Raw genomic sequence first — 24,492 nt, 5'->3', positions numbered from 1 at the left:
TCCCCAACTCATGCAAGCTCTCTCTCAAAAGAAATAAATAAACATTTAAAAATATCGCCGTTACTGGAGAAATACAGGAACCTTATCCTCTCATACTAAACTTTGAGATTAGAAGGAGAATACTATACCTAGTGATATCATCAAAGACACCATATCCTGCTTTCTTATCCATTACCCATTGGCCAATGAACATACTGGGAGAAGAGGAAGTCAATTTTCCACTCCGTAGGAGACCATGACCATGACGCATGTTATCTTGAAAACAGCCTTCAAACACTTCACCAGAGGCATAACTGTGGTTACATAAAATGGATAAAGACCAAAAACACATTGAATTCTGAGGCTCATTTTTACAAAGTTCAGGAAATTTAAAAGTATACTCCTGTCCCACTGGTATCTCTATTTATTTATATGATGATTTTTCACCATTTTTTTTTTTTTCCATTTTTGAATGACTAAGGCTAAGAAATTAAAGATATCCTGGATGGTATTCTGTGTTAACATGGGGAAAAATGTGTATTAATCTCTTATGAGAAAATGAAATAATGAGCAATCTCTGAAAGGATCATACATTTTATCCATATTAGAGTTCTTTAATAACATAAATTTATAGGAAAGACATCTAGGAGATCCTATGAGAAAGTTATGACTTCTAAAGTTTGTACTATTTTGTTGAAAATTAAATAATAACCTAATATTTTCACCTTGTGATAGATAAGAAGTTACCTTTATAAGAAGACTTTTGAGGCAGTTTCAGTCAAAAAAGAGTAAATAAAATTTACTCTTTGGAAATTTTGGCTACACATACATTTAAGTTTACATGATTCTTTGAAAAAGCAACACCAGTCTAACAACCTTTCCAATGTTATTACCTATAGACTCCTTGACCGCACATTTTTCCTTCTTTCCAATGGCCCACATAATGGTCTTCTTTGTTCAGTGCTTTGTTTGGGATTCTATATTCTCCATATCTGCCAAGGAGAATAAAAAACATCAGAAGATGCATTTAGGACACATTCACCTTTTCTAGGTATGCACTTGTAAACATTTTAACAAGGAGAACAGAGAAAGGAATTACCTGTGGGGGAAAGGGGTAAATGGGGTTTTGGTTTAAACTGTATTTATTATCTAAGCTATCTAGCAAGTCTTAGAGGAGTAGGGCATCAATCCCACTACACAGAGAGATCAAGTATTTTACCCCAACTCCAGTGAAAAACAGAAAACCTGTGTCCTAAGCCTCTGCCACTAATTAGCAACATCACCTTGGTTAAGTCCAGGTACCCAGCAACCTCACCTGTGTAAGCGGGGGGAGGGGTGGTAAATGAGATTATCTAAAGTCTCACAGTCTAAAATTCCATTAAAAGGAGAATAAAAGAAATCATAAAAATTTATATCATCATATACACAAAAATCATCTACCCAATTTATATAATAACCTTTTTTATATAGTAAAATAAATTACTTCTCTAACATGATACAAAATACTTCACTGCTGTAAGTTTATCATGCAATTATTTTTAGTGTTAGAAAACACAACAAGCTGATACAAAAATAATGTCATTTGAGTACCATTAGTATATCATCTAGAAGATTTCTCCTTTAGCACATCACAGAAATTAAAGATGATTTAAAACTACTGAAAATTTCTCTATATCCTTTGTGTAAGGGGGGCACTATTATCTCAACAGTTCACCATCAATATTACCCCAGGTACTCAGTCTTCACCACTGGGAAATGGACAGAAAATAGTCCCATTTTAACATACAGAAAGAAAGGCTGTGTCACTTGAGGTCACAAGGCTATCAAGGTAAATGATTCACTCCAGGTAAACCAAGGCTGCATCCTAGATTCCCAGCCCTCTTCATGATCACATATCTGCATCATAAGCCCTAGCACACTGCATGCATTTCTAAAAAACAAAACAAAAATCTATTTGTTTTGAAAATAGTTCCAAAAAAAAGAAAAAAAAGAAATTAGTTCCCAATACATAATGATGTCATCAGTGGATGAAACTGAATTTACTCTTATGTCTTACACCATCTTCTTACCCATCTTCCAAGCCATTCCTGAACATGCCAGAATACATCTTTCCATCTGGCCACTTCAAAACCCCTCTGAAATGCATAAGCAAAAAATAATACATATCAATTAATGTTTCAGATAACCAATACTTTTTCAATCTTGAATCATACTATCATCTTCACCCCACTCATAAATCTTGAACATTTTCACCTGCCATGGGGCTTCCCTGAAAGCCAGCGTCCATCATAGGTTGCATCCTTTAGGCGAGGATCCTTATAGAAAGTATATTTGGCACTGCGTGAAATGGGTGGTTCCTGCCTCTGAATACTACTGCCACTTCCATAAGGTGGAAGGTCAGATGTCCCCCTCAAAGCCTGATCCACAGCTTGGCTTATAGCCCGTAGCCACTTAGTCTAGGAACAAAAAGTAAATGTGAATAACCTTAAAGCAACAACCCATCATGCACTGCCTTAAACCCTGATAGCTTTCCTTGCTGTGTCCTAATGATAAATAACTTTTTGCTCCTAGTAATTCTTAGCTCCTAAATAATTTTTCTGTCTCCTAATGCCTTTCTTAATGAGTAATGCTGACTGGCTCTTGGAATTTACTGCTGTATGTTTAAAAGTAAGTCACATTAAAAAAAAAAAAATCTATAGTCCTGGTTTAATGAAGACTTACCAGACATAATTACGGATCATTAGCCAAGCAAGAACAATTTTTATCTTTTCTTTCCTAGCATAAGATACAGAAGTAGTCAGGCCAAAGATAAAAACAAAGTATCATAATGGACTAACCTTTTCCTGGGGTGTTGATGAAATGAGAGTGAACTGCTCCTCAGGTGTAGTTATCTTTAAGCCATTCCTAAAATGTTCACAAGGATAAACACCAGGAGGTATGACAACCTGTCATTATAATATCACTCCTCAAATATGAAAAGCAACTTGTTTATTTTGAGAGGAGAGTCAATTAAATGTAAATGCAGTCATGCCCTAGGTTTGGTTCTTACAGGACACAGAGTTACTTTGCTCCAGGTGTTATCATGATCAGCCATGATCTTCACGGGCCGTTTAACTATCTACATGCTGGGAAGGTGAGCCTTGTTTCACAGAATGGGGAGGCCTCCGGAGCTTATCATGTCTAAGGAAATAACCTTGACAGCAAAGGGAGAGAATTAGGGTGAGGGTCGGGGAAGGGGGACACACTTACACACCACCAGCTTCTTCAGAAAGTGGCTCTGCCCATAATGTGGCCAAAGGGAAAACATGGTGTGTGGAGAACTGAAAGAAACAACATGGAGTCACAGCTGAGAAAACCCATATAGGCCCGGGGGGGGGGGGTGGGGGGTGGGGGTGGTAGGTGTCTCTGCTACATAACCCTTTTCAAATGGTTAAGTCCACATGGGTGCACCATCTCAGCCACATGATCCCCATAACATAGCTAATGCCAGTGGGTCCTGCCATCTCTGCCACAGGACTCCACTTGGTTGATACTCATTTTCAAGCTGGAAAACTAAAAGAGCTCTCTGAAATTTGGTCCATACCACAAATGCAAGCTAAACATTCTCTTTTATTCAATAATTTCAGCAAAATCACAGTACTTTTAACAGAAACTGATGGTATAATTAATTAATGTAACAGTTAGGAACCCAGCATACCTGAGCATGGACTAGGGCATCATTAAAGAGAATGAACCAATTCACAGAAAACCTCCCAGCATGCTGCAGAGATAGGGCTCGGTTACTGCTCTCACACAGCAGTCGACGCTCTGGCTTCCTCAAGGAATCCTGGAATTGAAGACAAATATATAAACGATCTTCAGAATTATTTTAAAATGCAAGGAAAAAATGAAAAAGACACTAATCACATTTAGGAGAATTTGTTGCTCATAGCTCAGGTTGGTGTTGGACCTGAAGTTAGGATCTGAACACTTAATAAAAGCGCTCAAAGAAGATTAAGAAAAAAACAGGAACAAACAAAAAGTGAGTGTTCAGAGAGGATTCTTAGAAATGAGGGTAGATGTTTACAGCAACTATTGCTGTGGCCCTTAGACCACCCTTAGAAAAAGGTTCATTAAAGCATTATTACCATAAACAAACAAATGAGGAATGGAGAAAATTATGACAGTTGTTATGGATATGCCTGCTGTTTGCTGGGGTAATGCCAATTGGCATGGTTTACCGTCATTTTTCCAGGAAAGGTCTTCCAGAAGCCCAGTGTGTATTCAGCTTCCTTCCTTTTCCTGCCGAGATGGAGAGCAAGAGACTCATAACAAGAACTGGAATCCTGCAGTTTCTGGTATTCTGGAGATGTCTGAAAGCCAATAATTAAGGGAAGGGAAAAAAATATATAAAACAAATGTCCACAGTCTGTAGCCTTGGTGTGGTTTTAGACATGTAATATTAAATTTATGGCGGAAATCCAAATCAAGAACAGAAATGGTATACTAAAGGGAACTGAGCAGAAAGAAAATTGGTTCCAGAAAATTCTACTACACACAGATACATATGAAACAGTGGAATAACTCAAGGGGAAAGAAACAAACACTGGCAATTATCAGTGAGGAGAGCAGCAGAGTACTCATGATAGGGCAGGAATTCTCAAATGTTTTCGCCTCAGGATCTCTCTATTTTGCTTATGTGGGTTTATCTATTGATATTTACCATTATTAGAAAATAAAGTCGAGAAACAAAAATAACCTTTATTAACTCACTTCAAATACAGTAACAGTTTAAGTGAAAAAGAACTATATTTTCCAAAACAAGAACAAAATGCTTCGTGAGAAAAGTAGCAATTGTTTTACATTTTTCCGAATCTCTTTATTACCTGGCTTAAAAGAGAGCTGGATTTTCATTTCTACTACTAAATTTAATCTGTTGGCTGAAATATATGAAGAAAATCTTCCTTTATAAGGATATGTAACTGGAAAGGGAGGATTATTTTAATAGCCATTTCAATTAATAGTGGATATTCTCCTTTGAAACTAAACCAAAATTTGTTAACTTAAGTGGTTCTTAAAGAGTAGCTGCAATGTGGAACCTGAAACTACATTAATCAAACTTTCTGTACTCTATTCTCTACATGATCAAACTTCCTCTACTCTATTAAATCCACTGATCTGTGTTACACTTTGAATAGACCTTTAACCTATGCATGGTGTTTTAACATGTGGATTAGACTTCTGGAAAATAGTGTTTCACTGAGTTATGCAGACCTTCCCAATGTTGATACGTTTTATTATACAACATCAAAAGTTCCATGTTAATATTATCACCAATCTCATCAGAAAAAGTCTTTAAGTACTGGGAAACTGCCAAACTCAGTGACCCATACATGTTTCCCACATTGTACTTTTTGCTTCACAGTTCAGATTTTATCACTGGCAACGAATACTGTCTATTGTTCTCCTTGAAGGAACAGGTTCATTTACTCATTTTTGAGAAAATATCTACTGAATACCCAGATCTGAATTAACACAGTTATCCATCAATTGTCTTTTCAAGTTTAAAAAAAAAGGCAGCTCTCAACTCAAACAATAGTAATCTTGTGTTTTTTCTGGAAAACCTCCAAATTTCAGTACCCAGAAGAGCCGCTTCATGTACTTCCATCTCATCATACAGAATATTAAAAAGATATATACTTCTACATGTGGCAATGATGTTAATTAGACTTATTGTGGGTGATCATTTCACAGTATGTACATCTATCCAATCATTATGTTGGACACCTGAACATAACACAATGTATGTCAGTTATATCTAGCTTGACCAAGTCCCAGCTATGCCTCAATTCTCTCATCTGTAAAAAGGGGATAATGATATCTATTTCACAGGGTTGATATGGGGATAAAATGAATACATGTAACATGCTTAGTACCTGGCACATGGAATGCATTTAATAAACATTAGGTATTATTATTTTTATCTAGAAAAGCGTACATGTATATACGATGTCTAAGGTGTACCTGAGACTTACTAAATAACAATTTGCAGTGTTCAAACGTGGCCATGTGTTTTGAAAAAATTTCCACAGATGATTTTGATTCCCAGTCCTGGTTAAGGATCACTGATATAACACGATAAGAGGATAATGGAGAAAGATAGCACCAGTATTAGCAAAGCACAGAGGAGGGATTAACTAAATCTTTTTTTTTTTTTTTTTTTAATGTTTATTTTTTTGAGAGAGAGACAGAGACAGAGCATGAGCAGGGGAAGGGCAGAGAGAGAGGGAGACACAGAATCTGAAACAGGCTCCAGACTCTGAACTGTCAGCACAGAGCCTGATGTGAGGCTCGAACTCACGAACTGTGAGATCATGACCTGAGCTGAAGTCATATGCCCAACCAACTGAGCCACCCAGGCGCCCTGGGATTAACTAATTCTTAAAAGATGGGAAGAGAAGGGAATGTGGTATAGTCTGAGAGGGCTTCATTTTCATGATAAAATGACTTTGGACCCAGGCCTTGAAAATTTCCTGTAATGAGAATGGTGGTAGTGTGTCTCAGGAAGGAAATAAGAAACATGTATGTCCATGGAGCTGAACTAACATGTAGGACACAGGGGTAGTAGATAAGGCTAGAAACAAAAGAGGATATCAGATTGTTAAGGGCCTTAAATGCCAAACTGTAGAGTCTGGTTTGCTTTCAAATTTTGAAAGCCCACATTAGTTCCTGGGTCACTCTAAAGACTGAAATCTGTCCAAATAAGGAGACAGTTCCCATGATTTAAAAGATTCTAAAGTAGGGGCACCTGGATGGCTCAGTTGGTTAAGTCTCAGACTCTTGATTTTGGCTCAGGTCATAATTACATGGTTTGTGACATCAAGCCCAGCATCAGCTAACAGCACAGAGCCTGCTTGGGATTCTCTCTCCCTCTCTCTCTGCCCATACCCTGTTTGCGTTCCCTCTCCCTCTCCCTCTCTCTCTCTCTCAAAATAAATAAACTTAAAAACAAATAAAAGATTCTAAAGTAGAAGAGATCCTAGAATCATTATGGCTTCTTGGAGTCCTTCAGAGAGGGAACAAAATGAAATTACACATTTTAGTACAATTTCAAAGGTGAATGTCTCAGGACCAGCTTTAACATACATCCATAACCTACAGTGGTACTAATTTCCTAGAACTCCACTCAACTAATTTTATACAGAAAGTAGACCATTTGAGAAAATCCTATAACACTGTGATTTCTCATAGCATATGCTTAGGTAACTCGAATACCTGGCATGGAACTATCTTGAGTCCTGGCCAGGTGGTAACTCGGCTGCCTTACAGGTATGTCATTATACAGAAGGCCTTTTAAAGAGCTCTGTGTAACTCATACTTAGTATGCACTCTGACAACTATTGGGTGAGTAGCATAATTGGGTCTCAACTTTAGACACAGTTTCACAAAATGAATACAATTAATCTTGATAAGGTCCTGAGAAGAAACTAAATCCCCAGCAAAGAGAACTAGATTTACCTGTAGTCTAACTTTCTTCTTTCATTTTCTTAAAGAAAAATAAATTTAATTAGACACATATAAATATTAAGTTAGTGGAGTTGGAGATGCTAGGGTAGCATAAACCAAACAAGCAACTATGATCCTTGCCTCCCCAAGTATTCAAATGGGATATTTATGGGATCTTACCACTTCAAAACAAGTAGCAAGCTTTAGCAAAACTTTTGCATAATTATGAAGTCGTCTGATTGGCAGGAAAAACAGAGTATTCAGTATTTCCATCAATTGGGTGTTTTCATCATTAACTTCTGATAAATCTTGTAACAGCTCCTGGTTTTTATTTAGGAAATCACTGGAGGTAGAGAAAAAAAAAAAGAGATTTAATTAATCTTTTGGTTTGACAAATGCATGATATTGAATAGACATTTTTCACTAGATGACTACTTTTTTCAGAATGCACATTTTTAGGTGCTATGAAAGCAGAATATAAATACAATGAAATAAGACAGATATAATTAAAAGAATTTTCCTGCCTATAAAATAGAGGATTTTTGCATATAAAAAGTAGCATATGGTAGCAATAGTAACTCTATAATAGAGATGCTTAATCCCAAACTGTGACTAAGTTCTAGGAAATGAATCATGCATCCCACCGCTTCGGGGAATAATTGGAGACCAGCTGACACCATTCATTACCTGTTAATTTCCAAGCCAAAAGTCACAGCAATAAATGGCAATACTAACTGCTCTAATCAGTTGTATTAAACAGAAATCTGGAGGAAAAATAAAGCTCTTCGCTCCAACACAGCTGGCATATAATATTAAAATACTTCTAATTTCTTCTTTTCTTTTCCTTCACCTAATAAGAGTTTATTACAAAAGAGTAATAAAAAGCTATAAGTACCAGTACTACAATTAACAGGAAGTAGTAAAGCATATTCTGTGTGAAGATTTCAATGCTGAGATCTTCAAAAGGATTTCAAACTGAAGCCAACATTTATTTTGTTTTTACATTGTTTTACATAAGTTCATTAGTAAAATTTTATTGCAAATTTTAATGGTGATCAGTAACCCACTGAGACTATGTTCATCAGACCAAAATACTTAAAAAGATGTGAAAGAAGAAAAAAAGATGTGAAAGAAGTAAGAGTTGGTGGAACAGAATAATAATTATTATCTGCCCCTTAGTAAGCAATAATTATGTGCCAGGTACTACCCTTGAGTGCTTTACAAGCATTATACTACAAAATTCTTACCTATAAGGCTTCAAACAAGACAACGCCACAAAAGACTATGAGGCAAAAATGAAACATTTTATAATCCCTTAGAGAACTATAGAAAAAAGAAATGTTTAACTCAGAAATTATGAAATATTATCTCTGAAGGGAAAATATGCAATAATTTCCAGGTACTCAAAAGTTCAATAGCACAAATTGGATCGTTTTATAGTGCAGTTAAGAGATCTGACAGAGAGTGCCCTGGGGAACATGACCCAGATTTTTATTTACATTTGGCTTGTGTGGATGTTCCTACTTCCTCCTCCATGTTCTGCTGCTGAGATCAGCTGAGGACACTCATTTAACCCCACAGAAGTGTTCTGCTTTAACGTGCTCCTGAGAGATGGAAGCAGTACATGTTGAACACATACTCACTATGACCACATTTCTTCTGGATGCACAGTACTAGACCAGAGATGTTCCAACTCTTTTAAGTCCTATTACTTGTCAGCACTCACTCATGTACTCTTCATCACTCACTCATGCACCTGCCTATAGACCTTCCCCAAAAGAACCTAGGTATGCTCTCAGGAAACCAGAGACTGTTTAGCTTATCCTCTCTTGGGAGTTTTAATCTAATAATGGCAATACTGCTTTTCCTTTACAAGGCTAGGTTTGTAACTGTTACTCAAAAAATAAATACACTAAAGGCAGAAACAATCCAAGTGTCCATCAACAGATGAATGGATAAACAAAATGTGGTATATGTATATAATGGAATATCATTCAGCCATGCAATGTAATGAATTTTGGTATATGCTACAACATAGACCTTGAAAACATTATGCTTAAGGAAATAAACCAGACACAGGAAGACAAATACTACATGATTTCACTTACATGAGTATCCTACCTAGGACATCCTACCTAGGATAGGCAAACTCATAAAGACAAGAAGTAAAATAGAGGTTACCAGGAGCTGGGGGGCAGGGGAGAAGTTGTTGCTTAATGGATACAGACAGTGTTTTTGCTGGGGTGGTTTTAAAAAGTTTTGTGTATAGTGTGGTAATTGTTTATACAACAGGAATGTTCTTGGTGCCACAGAACTATACACTTAGGAATGTTTAAAATAATTTTTTTTAAACCTACATGATGATCAAACCATCAGACTAGCATGAATTAAGTAGCTAGATGATAAACCAGCTTAATGATGGGAGTCTGAGTATCAATATCCAAGACCCACTAACTGCCATGTAGGCTCACCAGCTATGCTCTAGAAGTTCTTTTTTTAAAGAAATACTTTAAAATAATTTAAAATACTGACTTTGTAAGTAGAAGTTGTAAAAAGATGTTATTATTGCCTTTAAATATGTAAAACCCTGGGGTTCATGAACCACACTTTGGGAAATGCTGCCCAAATTCAGACTTCATATTTGCTTCCACAGCTTAAAGTCACCCATTGTTCATCAATTGCTTTCCACCTGTCTAGGCTCTGGCAAGAGGCTTTCATTTACATCATCTGCTTTAGCTGCTCTGACAATGAGTCAGGTCAACTCCTGAGTACTGTGAACTCAATTCTGAAATAGTAGAGGAAGGTTAATAAAAAATAAAATAAGGCAAAATAAGGCACCAGGGTCAGCAACTACCAGAGTCCCTCAAGTAGGCAAGAAAACCCCATTTTTAAACCACCACAAGTCACCTATTTTTGCATTAACTAAAATCGCTTTTCCTCAAGCATTACTATTTGCAAAAATAACCATTCCTTTTTTTTTTTCTTCATTTAATTATTGGTTTGACTGCAGTTATTTTCCCCTACTTTTTTGGCCAAGATTCACCATTTCACCAACACTAAAGGTTAAAAAAGCTTTTAGTCATTATAATGTACAGATTATAAATGTAAAATTGGAAATTGTAACAAATGTAAACTTGTCAGTTAAAAGCCAGAAGCTCTCAGATTAAAAAAAAAAAACAACAACAAAGCAGTAAGTCCATCAATTTACTATTTATAAGAAACACACACAAAAAAACTACAATACAATATAGGCAGGTTAAAATAGAATAGAAATTGGTGTCATTATATTAATATAAAACAAAATAGCAAGATCACAGATTTAAAAGTTACTACATAAGGTTAAAATATAACACTCTCTAACTTGTCATTAAAAAAATGAAGGCCAAATCCTTATTTTGGAAATGAATGAGCACATGACATAAGTCAAAGAAATCAATGAGCACATGACACAAATCAAAGAAAAAAATCACAACAGAAATTAGAAATACATTTATAATTGAATGACTATAAAAACAAAACTTTAAGATACAGCCAAAGCAACACTTGGAGGGAAATTTATGGCCTTGGATGAGTACATCAGAAAAATTAAAGGATTGGAAAATTAATGAACTAAATGCTAAACTCAAAGTTGGGAGATATTAACAGGAGAACACAAAGAAAGAAGAAGGAAATAACAGGCAAAAATTGATGAAAAAGAATGGAAAAACTAAAGCTTAATCTTTGGAAAGAAGATTTAAAAAAGGTAAACTATTGACAAAATCAACTAAGATAAAAAGATAAAAGGCTCAAATAAGAGGAATGAAAAACAACTACATTTATTACGGAGGTGAAAATAATCTTAAGAAATATTACGCCAATAAATTTGAAAACTTGGATGCAGTGAACAATTTTCCAGAAAAGTACAAATAATTAAAGCCACAAGAAGAAATAAACACCTGAACAGATCTAATCATGAAAGAAATTAAACTGGTAGTTTAAAAATCCCCTACAGAAATGCCCCCAAAGGGGCGCCTGGGTGGCTCAGTTGGTTAAGCATCCGACTTCGGCTCTGGTCATGATCTCACGGTTCGTGTGTTCAAGCCCCACATCAGGCTCTGTGCTGACAGCTCAGAGCCTGGAGCCTGCTTTGGAGTCTATGTCTCCCTCTTTCTCTCTCTCAAAAATAAATAAACATCAAAAAAAAAAAAAATGCCCCCATGAAAGCCCTATCTTTTCATAGATGAATTCCACAAAATCTCAAAGTACAGATATTCCCTATCTCATGCAAACTATTCCAGAAAATAAAGTTCCCACACTCATTTTGTAATTGCTAGTTCAACCTTCTTACCCAAACCGAGCAAGTTCAGAAGAGAAGAAAAACCTCACATTCACATAGTTGCAAAAATTTTAAATATTAGCAAATGTCAGTAACGTACTGAAAAACTAATACAAACAGGCCACTGAATTTATCTTGAGAACTCAAGGATATTTACTGTTAAAAAAATCAATTGCTCTTCAACTTTCAGGAATAGAGGGAGCCACTTTTTTTTTTTCTTAAAGAAGGGAATCTTTTAACCCTATAAATGATATTTACCAAAAAACCTAAGGCAATCATCTTTAATGAAGAAATGCTAGAACTATCCTCTTTAAGATCAGAAATGATCTTAGGATGTTATTACTCTATTAGGATATAAAATCAAAAGCAAACATGGCAAAACATTAACGTCTATGAAATCTGGGTTGTGAGTACATATTTGATGTGTTTATTATTAAAATACATCTGAATTTTTTAAACTTGCTTTTGTCTGTAGGTCAACACTTGTTGAGAATCTACATAGTTCAGAATGATTAGATTCATGTAAGGTGCTTTTATATTTATTATCCAGAAACTAAATGCAGAATTTTTCTATCTGTGCAACACTGCGTTTTTCTCTACACCATCACATACGTTATTTGTTCCTTGCCAGGGCAAAAACATTCCCTTCTTTCAGATGAAAAAAATTATGCTCAATTTGGTGAAGAGAGTTGTCTAACATCTCAGGGATAATAAGTGGTAGCACTAAAGAAGGACCCAGACCTTGTAGTTTTTTCAGTACTACACTACTTCCAATGATAATCAGGAGCTAATAATACCAGTCCTTTTAAGAGTCAGTGAAAGTCTACATTTTGATTCATTTGGTAAAATGACGAAGTCAAAGCTTTTCCCAGGCACTCAAAAACACAGAACACAATAAAATATGATCTTTGGTTGTTAGAATAATAATGGGAAGATAAGTGTTTGCTTACATGGCAGGCTTAGCAAGAAGCTGGAATCCTCCCATAACCAGGAAATTTGTAATAGATGTGCAATACCTTGAGCAAAAGAGAAAACACACATATGTTAGCATTAAAATGTAAATTTGTTCTTCAGAATTTTCAAACAAGCAACTGGAGCAGATACTTTTTGGTATCTCACCAATAAGTTTCAGTACTTTTGTGATGTCAACATTCATGAACTGTAAAGGACTGAAAAGAAGGGCAGGTTATGTGATAATCACAATACTCAGGCAGGAGGGAAAAGCCATTTTAGTAAAGATATTACTATAAATTATAAATTTAAAATACACCTAAAATTATGCAGAAGATCCTAGAATTTGCTTGGTAGATTTTACTCTGGTAACTTAACAAACTTGAGAAAATACGATTTAAACTGTTGGATTTTAGTGAAAATTAAGTCTTCAGAAATAATAGAGAAGACAAAAATATGTTCAAAGAGCTCAAGTGAAACTTAGAAAATGTTGGTTAGAAGTTTTGATCAATTGCTAGAGAATGTCCTGATATACTGTTTTGAGTTGTGTATACTTCTACCATACTCCCAGGATGGCAAAATGGAATCAATTGACTTTCAGAAAGAGGGTAAATTCCTATTTAAAACAGCCCAAAGTGGGTGCCTGCGTGGCTCAGTTGGTGGAGCATCCAACCCTTGATCTCAGGTCTTGATCTCAGGGTTGTGAGCTCAAGTCCCACATTGGGCATGGAGCCTACGGGGAAAAAAAAAAAAGCCCATGGTACTATACACTTAAAAAGGTAGTACTAGGGCACCTGGGTGGCTCAGCTGGTTAAGCATCTTACTTCAACTAAGGTTTGTGAGTTCAAACTCCACATCGGGCTCTCTGCTCTGAGCACAGAGCCTGCTTCCGATCCTCTGTCTCCCTCTCTCTCTGCCCCTTTCCCGCACTCACTCTCTCTCTTGCTCTCAAAAATAAACATTAAAAATAAAACAAAAATAAATAAAATGGTCCTGACGGTAAATTTGATGTTACATGTATTTTACCACAATTAAAAATTATTTTCAAAATTCATAAACAAATCAGGATTTTTTTACTTGTCCCATCAATATGAATAAATTGTGTTAAAAAAAAAAATAGTCCAAGGTATAAAAAAAAAAAAAAAGCATTTCTAATTATAGGTCCTGAAGTATCAGAGAACAAAAGAAGTAAAAAAGATTATGAGATAAATAAGATAAAAAAGAACTATACTACTAAAAGCTGAAAGCTTCACACAAACAAAATCTTGTTTAAAAAAGTAAATTGGTATCAAATTATGTATTTTTCATGTCTGATAGACAATGAGTTAAAAGGCTTCAACTCGGGTATTTCCTCTCAGACAATAGCTTCAAATACATTCAATTTCATTTAGAATTAAAATCACATGCATCTAATCTATCTGTATATACATGCATAAATGCAAAAGGAAATATACTAAGAATATTAAGAATGGCTATTTCTGGTGATCAGATTACGGGCAACTTTAAATATCTTTTTGACTATCTTTATTTATACAGTTTTCAATAATAAACAAACATTACTTATATTAAAAATAACTTCAATAGAACATGAACTCCTTTTCACTGGCTCTGCACTGTGGCTGCATGATCTCAGAGCTCTACACAGTGCCTGGTACTTAGTTTGTACTCAGTCGATATTTGCTAGATGGATGAGGTATTAATAAAGAATAAAATTTGCACTTCAGATCAAAGCATTAATGTTATTTTAATACACATTAAAATAACAAATTATGCCTCACATCATAATGTCAATATACAAATTAAGAAAAAGTGAGAAATATTTAAATTTTCAAATACATTTGGTATATTTTACTTGAAAAACATGAAAAGAACTTTGGATAACTATCCTAGATTTTATTAAGGAAATATCTTTATTTTGAAGACAGTATGGTCTTTAAATCCTCCATTTACACAACAATAAAAAAGACATTGGAACAAGTCAATATTTACCATTAGCAGTTGGTCTTAAAATAATTGTTCAGTTACTTATTTCCTCTAATTTTAGCATAATTTACTTAAGTAAGCAACACTGTTCTCTAAAGAACCATATTTATTATAGTATATTTTATGTAAATTAAGTAGACTATCAATCATTTTGCTAAACTATAGAAGGAAATATAATTATTTTTAAGACTCTTTCCCCTTAAAGAAAACTAAAATTTTAGCAATGCAGAACTATAGTTGGCTTAAGATTAAAATACTGCTTTGCAATTTCTATTACCTTATATCACTGTCCCTAATCTAGTCTCTTCTGATTAAGGAGCTGTTCTCCTTGGCAGAATAACCCTGCAGAGATTGAACATGACACGGGACTGGATACTTGCTCTGTATAACTATCCAAGAAGAGACTTGCATGCTTCAGAATGACCAAACTCCTGGCTTCCTTTATCCCATGAAGGAAGCTGCTCAGTGAGGCTCCATGCTGACCAATTAGGTAACACAGCTTGCTGAACCGGCTCGCCACCTCCTGCAACAGCTGGACTGTACTTGCAGTGCCCAAATTGTCTGTAACAATATGATGATGATGACATAACCTGAAGACTCATTACCTGAATACTTTCTTATGATCAAGATTATGAATCCTCCTTTTCTAAAAATACTTAATATGTTGAGACATACTCTCAACTGTGGAACTCAAATAATCAGTGGTAAAGAAAGCAACTTCAGAGATCATAGAATCCAGTCATTTGAGAAACTTGTTAAAAATATATTCACAGGGATTCTATAGATTCTGACTCAGTAGGCCAAGGTTAAGATCCCAGGATGGATATATTCAGAAGAAAAGCTGTGCAGGGTATTGTGAAGACCAGCCAAATTTGAGAACCACTGAGCAAATCCAACTCTCCTCTAATTCTAAGAGAAGTAATCTGAAGCCAAGAAAGGGGAAATGAAATATCCAATTTCACACAACTGGAAAGTAACAGCTAGGAATCAAACTCACTTTTGTAGTTATATCTTGGTTAATATTTTCAACTTTTTGTACTGACTTCTGCTCTATTGCTCCTTGGACAAGCCCAACACTTCAGTGCAGAGAGGTCAATCCCCCAGTCAGACTGACCAGAATGCTCTGAACTTTATACAGGGCACCAGGAGATTATTTGCTTTTTCGCAGTCCAAAGTTTCTGTTTCCAGGACATCTCTCTAAGCACTGAGGCTGATGAGCAGACAAGGGAAAAACAATACAGAAATCAGGAATCAGGACAAGGACGATTTCACTTTTCTTTTAGAGCAATTCAGGAAGCTTCCAGCTTAGATTGCTGCTTTTCCCCTGCCAAACTCCTGGGATATTAGGCCCACCCACTGGAGAAGAATTTATAGAACAAGCACTCTACAACACTTAAAAAGGCAAAACATATCAAAAACTAAAATAAACTGGGGCACCTGGCTGGCTCAGTTGGAAGAGCATGTGACTCTATCTGAGTCGTGAGTTTGAGCCCCACACTGGGTATAGAGATTACTAAAAAATTAATAAACTCAAAAAAATAATAAAATAAAATAAACCAAAACCAAAATAAAACAAAACAAATGCAGACAGTCCCTAACTTACAAAAGGGGGCATTCTGAAAGACCATAAATTGGTTATTTGAAAAAATAGTGGTTTTCCCATTATAAAATGGGCTGACCCACACAAACCAATGTCAACCTAATGTGGAAAATCTGATGTGCTAATAAGGCAGAATTTAAGTATCACAGTATTGACCTGAATTCTAGATCCTCAGAGAGGGTCAAGGAGTGCAGGAAAGATAAAGAAAAGTTCCTCTCTATTTTCTATGTGCAGGGCCAAACTTATAAAAATTTTTGAATTAATGAAATTTGATCTTCAATGGCCACTCCCCCCACCTCCATTTTGTATTCCTCTCTAACCTCCTAGAAACTCCCGGGATCTAGTGTACATGGACAGTAGCCCCCCCTCTAGAACTACTGTAATCCATTTCCTCTGTATTATCTCTTCATCTCCAATCCCTCCTTGTTGACAACAACTAAGAAAAGAAGTCAGATTTAGCCAATTCATAGTAATGTGGGATAAGACCCTGAACACTCTTATCCACATTTTAAGACACTACTTGTAAATCTAAATGCATCTCTACATGGTATAATTCTAAGAACTAGAACAAAAAAAAAAAGAAAAAATCAGGTAGTATAATGTAAGCTATCTTAGGACTCGTGGGGCTAGAAATGTTGTTTAGAAGTCTAGTTCCTAGGATCAACTTTCCCAAAGCTGTTTCTGCTTCTCTGCCATGAATATCCTGAAAGTGCCACATCTTACTTCCACAAGGACAAAGAGCTGTGGGAGTGGTAGAATACTTAGGGGCAGCTGGGCTACTAACAAAGTGCAAACAGTTTGTAAGTTGTTGACTGCCTGTGTACAAAAATAAGAGAATGGACAGGGCGCCTGGGGTGGCTCAGTTGGTTGAGTGTCTAACTCTTGGTTTTGGCTCAGGTCATGATCTCACAGTTCATGGGAACAAGTCCCACGTCAGGTTCTGCACTAACAGCGCAGAGCCTGCTTGGGATTCTCTCTCTTTCTCTCTCTCTTTCTCAAAATAAATAAATAAACTTAAAAAAAATAAGAGAATGGAAAGAAAGGAATAAACCATGACTCAAGAAGTTTTTTTACTTCTGACACAGGAAGAACAGGTAAGAGTCCTGATAACTGAAGGAGTTCAAGGGAGATTCTACTTACCTAAACTGAGAAGAGGCCTGAGGATGTGAGATTTGATGTCACTTAGTTTTGAATAGAACCGTCTTTCTGTAGTAGCCAACTCATGGAGACTGGCAATATATCCCATAACATTTTTGTCCACCAAAGCTAGATAGCTATCTTTTCCTGCTGTCACTCTGCTTATATATCCGAGCTGAAACAGAGAATAAAAAGATTAAAGGTAAAATATAATTTACTAGCAGCAATTTGGGTGCTAACACTGGCTAATATCAGCTAGCAAGAGCCAAATGGGAAATATTCAGGAATTTTGCAAGTTAGTTATTAAACTACTAGTAGCTTGAAATTAGCAACAGTAAAATTACCAAAAACAAATTGGCAAACACTACAAATCACGGCTAATTTTTTTGTTTTGTTTTGTTTTACAGCTGGTTAACCAGTACAACACTGTTATATATGTGTATCTGGACCTATACACAACTATATATATCTATGCTTTTATTTATTGCCACAATATCTTTTATTTCACATTACACGTGTTTAGAACCACAGACACCCTAAATATACAAAGATCCAAATGTCAGAGATACATGTCTCAGGAACCTTCTTTTTTTTTATGAAATAGGTTAAACGAAAGCAGAAAATATCTCTATGCTATATACCAAAATATTAAGGGTCTAAAAGTTATCTTGTATCTTAAAAGTACAACATAATGGGATTTTCTTTAAAAGGGACTTTTTGTCATTTATCTATTACACCACTAAACAAAAATAATGAATGCATACACAGATCCCTACAAACCAGAACACCAAGCTGCAGACCCAATAAGCTACTTAATGCCCCATGGTAACTAAAAATACATGTTAGAGCCTTGTTCGTCTTATCAGCCTATTTCATCATTTATCCAGATGGAAATTTTTCATGGGGAATGTGGAGCCAGGGCCAACAACTACAAAAAGTCAATTAGTATGTCTCAAATAAGAGGCTATATATAGGTCAGGAGCCAAATCTTGGCCAGTGTTGCCTTTAGCAAGAAAGATGTTGTCCCCATACAATCAGAGCTTATACATTTAGCCAAAAAAAAACCATGAAAGATAAAAAAAAAAAATCCGTAGGATATATTATTCAGTAAGAATAAGAAACCCAGAATGTACTAGCTTTGAGGGTTAATTCCCTTACAGCATTATCACTTGGAGGATGTGAGTTACTTTAATGAGGAAAAAGAAAACCAGAAACATGCCAGTTAACAGAGTTAACTGAGAGGAGTAGTAACTGAAAAGTTAACAGAGAGGGAAGGAATGGGAAACAGAGCACTGCTGGTAGTCGTTGGGTCTGCCATGAGCCCACCATGGGCCTATGCAATTTTTACTTCCTGTTTACAATTAAACACTCATCTCTTGGGGCGCCTAGGTAGCCCAGTCGGTTAAACATCCAACTCTTTTTTAAGTTTATTTTGAGAGAGCTCAGAGAGAGAGAGTGAGAGAGAGAGAATGAACATGGGGAAGAGGCAGAGAGACAGGGAGAGAGAATCCCAAGCAGGCTTCACACTGTCAGCACAGAGCCTGACGCAGGACTTGATCTCACGAAGCGCGAGATCATGACCTGAGTCGAAACCAAGAATCGGGACGCTCTACCGACTGAGCCACCCAGGCACCCCAAGCAACCAGCTCTGGATTTTGCTCAGGTCATGATCCTACGGTTCAAGGATTTGAGCCCTGCATTGAGCTCTGCACTGGCAATGTGGAGCCTGCTTGGGATTCTGTCTCCCTCTCTCTCTGCCACTCTCTCTCTCAAAATAAACAAAAATAAACTTAAAAAAAAAAACCTTATCTCTCCAATTCTATTCTAATTTACTTCTGAGAGCTCCATGAATGCAGTCAAGAAATTTAATATGAAATATACTTTTTGATATTCCTACAAGAGTGTTAATTCAACAAACACTTATAAAGGACTTGCTGTTGAGAATACAGCAGTAAGTGAGAGAGCTTAAAATCTCTCCTCCTAGGAGTCTTACAGTTGAGGACAGAAAATAAACAAAAAAAGTAAATTATATAGGTTATTCAATGGTGATAGGCACTGTGGAGAGAAGTCAGAAAAAGGAGATAAGGAGTAAAGGGGGATGGGAAGCGTTTGCAATTTTAAATATAGTAGTGAGATACTTAATAATAGGCATACATACAAATAATAACAAAAACAAAACTGCCTGTGTGTTACAGAATGTGGGCCTTAGGATCCAATTCCTGTTCACCTTACTACAGGAGAGAAGTACTGGAGTCTTAGTACCACTGTGATTCTCTGGAAGGTTGTCAACTTCTGTAGGGTCCTGTCGGCCACTATAATATAACCCAGGTTGGAAGTCTTCTGTGTCCACTAAAAACAGGGAATAATCCTGGCCTGCAGCTACACTCCAGACTCCATTTTCACTGTTCACCTGTAACAACAGCAAGAAATTATCTGATAAGAGAAGGAATTAAAGAGAAATTCAGATCTACCAGAACTGAAATGTCTGGTTAAACAGGTGTGGTGCAAAGTCACTCACACCTCAGAGGGCAAAACTCACCCAGTGATGTGCCTGATCAATTGCAGCACAGATGCAATCCCTTGTTCAGCTTTTATTTTTTTTTTTAAATGTTTATTTATTTTTGAATGCAGAGCTGATGTAGGGCTCAAACTCATGAGTTCATGACCTGAGCTGAGGTTGGATGCTTAACCAACTGAGCCACCCAGGCACCCCCTCAGCTTTTAAATTTAGAACTGGATTGTTTTTATAAAAATCTGAAAAACTGGAATTTAAAAAGGAAAAACCATAGATCTAATTTTTAATAGTTATTTGTGGGAGTCCCCACAGTTCTTAGCCTGTATTACAATCAGGAGGCACAAAAACTTCTAGAGCCCTATTCTGACAGCTATGACACACCTCTGTCCATTCACATTGAACCGTGTACAAAAAAAATCAAGAAAGAAAGAAACAATCTAACAAGACAAAATTCCACTCTAACCAACTAAACCCTTGAGCGCTAAAATTCAGTTTTCCCACTTGGAACTCACTACCTCTCAGATGTGACTTCACTGTACCAAGCCCCAGGATGTTGGAACAGGCAGGACCCCTTAGAAGCCCATCTACAGGGATCCCCGAGACCAGGGGTTCTCAATGAGCAGTCTTTGCAGAGCAGCAGCGATCACCTACAACCTGTTAGAAACGCAAACTCTCAGGCCAACGAGCTACTACTGGGGGTTAGACTCAGCAATCTGGTTTAATACACTCTCCAGGTGATGCCAATGTGTGTAGAAGTTTGAGAACCCCTGTCTTAAACCAATGGTTTTCAAAGCTTAGGATTCCACGTAGTGATTCAGGAGCCACCATGGAAATGCAGGTGCCAGCACTCTGTCCCCATTCCCCCTCCATCCTTCAACTAAAGTAGCTCCATGTTTATCCATTTTATGTATGGGATTACACAGAAGATTTCATTTGAAGAAAGTGTTCTATGAAAACTACTGCCCCAACCTCCAGCCCCAGCTTTAGCTGTGATTTCTATATTGATAAGCAAAAATCCTCTAATCTGTTGGATTCTTTGTGTCTAGATGGGCTCCAAATCCTAGGTGATTAGGTGACTGTGTGAGTGTGTGTGCATGTCTCTACTACTTTACAGCCATCTTCTTCCAGCATGACACCATCTCCTCAAATCCAGGCTATCCAAATAACGGGCTTCCTGTTAACTTTGTAAAGAATGGATTAAAATTTCTGCAGAAGAGTCCTCTTTCTAGTCTCTAATCAAAACTAATTCAGATCTCATTCTACCTTGACTTTTAATTCACAAATTAAAACAACTTCAGAATGTCTTTCTCATCTTTCCCATAAATATAAAACCAAAATCCCGGTGATGTAATTTTTATATGTAGAGTTAATGAGTAACAAAACTAAGATCTTATTCTCTCTTGTCTAACTGTATAGTGTTAAGTAAAAATTTGATTTCCAGAGTGTCTCCATTCTATGTTAAGAAACTTGCCTTGGTAAGAATAAATGCACATTCTGCTTTTCTGAAATAAAAAACAGGGAACAATGATAAGCCATATTTTTTTGGTTATAAAATATCAGTAATTAAATAGCTTACCACTGAAATATTCTATACTGAAAACATTTCAGATTGGAACTAGGAAGTAATAACTGTTCCCTAATGTTTTATTTAAGTCTTTCCCTCTCAGTGAAATGAAGTGCACTAGAAGGAAAGGCAGCAAATAAAAGTCTTATGAAGTGATAGATGCACCAGACACTCTGAAAACATGAATTATTGGAATATGTATTATCTGTAGTTTACATGTGAATCATGTTCCTGAAGTTGAAGGAACCATCCTTTTTATAGTCCCTCAGTGGAGGGAGCATGTCTTGGGATGGGGGAGATAGCACAATCAAACTACAAATATATAAGGAGTTCCATATTCCATTCTGTTAGGCTATCACTATGTGTACTCCTCGCCCTCTACCCTTCAAAAAACAAACCAACCTTGCATAAGGAGTCAATACCATTAAAAAAAACAAAAGGAACCAATACTATTGATGAGAATTTAGTATAGACACTCCTCTAGAATTGCACCACAGGAACTAGATAGAAGCTACCAATCTCTGAACAAACAGCATTACATAAACTGAAAACTAAAACCAATTCATACACAGTGAAGAAATCATCCATACTTTTAGCGTGACTACAAAAAATGAAAAGATTTATAAAAAGGTTTTACTACTATGACGATGTGTGTAAGAAAAACCAAAAAATACCACCACCATAACGTTATATAAAAGTCAAACTTAAGTGAAAAGTCAGAGCGTAATAAGCATTATTTGGTAGTGTAAAGCTCAAAAGTCAACATCACAATCCCAGAAACATTTGTTTTAAAAGAAAGAACTTTTCATTTTTATTTTTAAAAAGACAAAAAATTATGAATATTCAAAGTACAATGGAAGCTAAGAACAAAAGAAATATAAACATATTATCAAAAAAAAGAATATTTAGCCTGAAAATAAGGGGCTTCATGTTTTTTAAAAAAAAAAAAACTTGAAGTACATGAAAACAAATTTAGATTACAAATATAAAATCCTAATTTTTTAAAACACAAAATAGAGAAATATTAAGTGTTATAACTTAGAATTCTGAAATAAGTTGCTATAAAAAATCACCAAGTTCTCAAAAGTACCTTTGCAAGACGAGGAACTGTTGTTGGAAAATCACAATGCCCAAGTTGACCAAAGGTATTGCTACCCCATGAGTAAACCTATTAGAAAATCACAAGAAAGTAGGTAAGGAGTTGTAAATCTGATTTTGCATGTCAATTCTGGACCTCTACAGCATATACATGTGTATCTATGTATATATACACACACCAATAGTTACACATATATTACCTTCTTCTTTAAAATAAGAGATACTGAGAAAATTCCCTTTTAAACAAGACCAGAGATAATGAGCAAACAGTACACTAGAAGACAAAGTCCAAGGGTTAAACAACAACTAACATGTCTCAAGTGTTTACTACCTGCCAAGTATTGTTCTCAACATTCTCTTTGTATTAACTAATGCTTAATTCTCATGACCATACTTTCTTTACCGATAAAGAAACTGGCTCAGAGAAGTCACAAATTTATAAGTGGCAGAGCCAGGATATAATCCCAGGAATTGTCTTACACTACCTCTTACAAAGAAAGTGATAAAAAATACGGATAAGTGCTATAAAGAAAAATTACTCATGATTTTTTTTGTAAGTTTATTTATTTTGAGAAGGAGAGATAGCATGAGTGGGGGAGGCAGAGAGAGAGAGAGAGAGAAAGAATCCCAAGCAAGCTCCACAAAGTCAGTGCAGAGGCCTCCTCGGGGCTCGATCTCACAAACCGTGAAATCATGACCTGAGGGGAAACCAAGAGTTGGACGCTTAACCTACTGAGCCACCCAGGCACCCCAACGATTCTTTTTTCTATAGATAGGAATACTATGACATAACTAGAACACCTTTTCATATATGAAGAGTCATTGCAGGAGAAACACAAGTACCTATGTTCCACTACAGACAAAAGAAACTGGATTACAGTGCCTATGTTTAATGAAAATGGTTTTGTTTCTTCTGGTTTTAAAAGCAATTCATGGTCACTGTACAAGACTGTCACAGTACAAAGAAAAAGTGAATGGATGTGTTTATTTAATGCTATGCACTGATATTTTTCTATGTCAGTAAATATAGAGCTACATCAGTCACAATAACTACATAGAACTCTACTGTGGGTGTAGTTTATTCAATTACCTAATGAAGTAAACATAATTTCTTTCCAATTTTTTAATATAAAAAATTGAAAATCCTTGAATTTGTGTAAATTTATTTATTTCCTTAGAATAAATTCCTAAGCAAAGAAGTCTGGGTCCATGAATCTCCACATTCTGATTTTTGACACATACTAACAAACTGTCTTCCAGCAAGGTCCAATGTATGTTCTTGTTAGCACTGTATCTTTTTCCTACATCCTCACCAGCACACAGTATTAAATACAATCCTTGCTAATCTGACAGGTAAGAAAATATTTTGCTGTTGTTTTAATGTATATTTGTTTACTAAGTGGTTGACCATCTTTTTATTCATCGCTGGTCATTTCTATTTCTTCTTTTATGAATGGAATATAAATATCATTCGACAATTTTTCTTTAGTATTAGGTAGTAACATTTTATCATATATGTTACAAATGTTTTTTTCCAGTTTGTTATATATCTTAATTTTGTTTGTGGTGTTTTTTGCTACTTACACGGTCTGAATTATCACATAGGCTAACATATCTTTACTTTCTAATTTCTGGTTTTGATGATCACGTCCTTTGCTACTCCTGAGGTTACTGGGGAAAAAAAACCCACCTAAATTTGTTCTTACACATGTAAGGTCTTATTTTTTAACATCTACATTTTTAATCCACCTGGAAATAGATTATGTGAAGTTATCTTTAATTTTCTTCTGCAAATCAGAAGCCAATGGTTCAACAGTATTTACTGATTATTCAGTCTTGCTTTGTCAAATGATTGGAAATGCCCA

At 35.9% G+C, this 24,492-nt stretch overlaps 1 protein-coding gene across 8 annotated transcripts in view; it reads right to left on the bottom strand.

Annotated features, from left to right (window-relative positions):
* The window catches only part of ALS2 (alsin Rho guanine nucleotide exchange factor ALS2), a 72,436-nt gene that overhangs the window by 21,266 nt on the left and 26,678 nt on the right, over positions 1-24,492 (bottom strand). For 3 of the 8 annotated variants that reach the window (XM_058709009.1, XM_058708999.1, XM_058709016.1), the window contains exons 8-22: positions 22,620-22,697; positions 19,678-19,860; positions 17,454-17,625; positions 15,094-15,274; positions 12,730-12,795; positions 8,964-9,068; positions 7,645-7,807; positions 4,200-4,331; positions 3,677-3,805; positions 3,229-3,299; positions 2,817-2,883; positions 2,233-2,435; positions 2,049-2,114; positions 873-971; positions 129-293 (exon numbers count right to left, since the gene is read on the bottom strand). In XM_058709009.1, the coding sequence (XP_058564992.1) occupies positions 129-293; positions 873-971; positions 2,049-2,114; positions 2,233-2,435; positions 2,817-2,883; positions 3,229-3,299; positions 3,677-3,805; positions 4,200-4,331; positions 7,645-7,807; positions 8,964-9,068; positions 12,730-12,795; positions 15,094-15,274; positions 17,454-17,625; positions 19,678-19,860; positions 22,620-22,697 (1,880 nt within the window). Of the gene's footprint in view, positions 1-128; positions 294-872; positions 972-2,048; positions 2,115-2,232; positions 2,436-2,816; positions 2,884-3,228; positions 3,300-3,676; positions 3,806-4,199; positions 4,332-7,644; positions 7,808-8,963; positions 9,069-12,729; positions 12,796-14,990; positions 15,275-17,453; positions 17,626-19,677; positions 19,861-22,619; positions 22,698-24,492 lie in introns of those variants that run through there. The other 5 variants (XM_058709024.1, XM_058709029.1, XM_058709037.1 and 2 more) reach the window with 3 other exon arrangements.

Source organism: Neofelis nebulosa, chromosome 2 (assembly GCF_028018385.1).
Source record: "Neofelis nebulosa isolate mNeoNeb1 chromosome 2, mNeoNeb1.pri, whole genome shotgun sequence".
Classification (NCBI taxonomy): Eukaryota; Metazoa; Chordata; class Mammalia; order Carnivora; family Felidae; genus Neofelis; species Neofelis nebulosa.
This window is presented reverse-complemented; position numbering and strand designations above follow the sequence as displayed.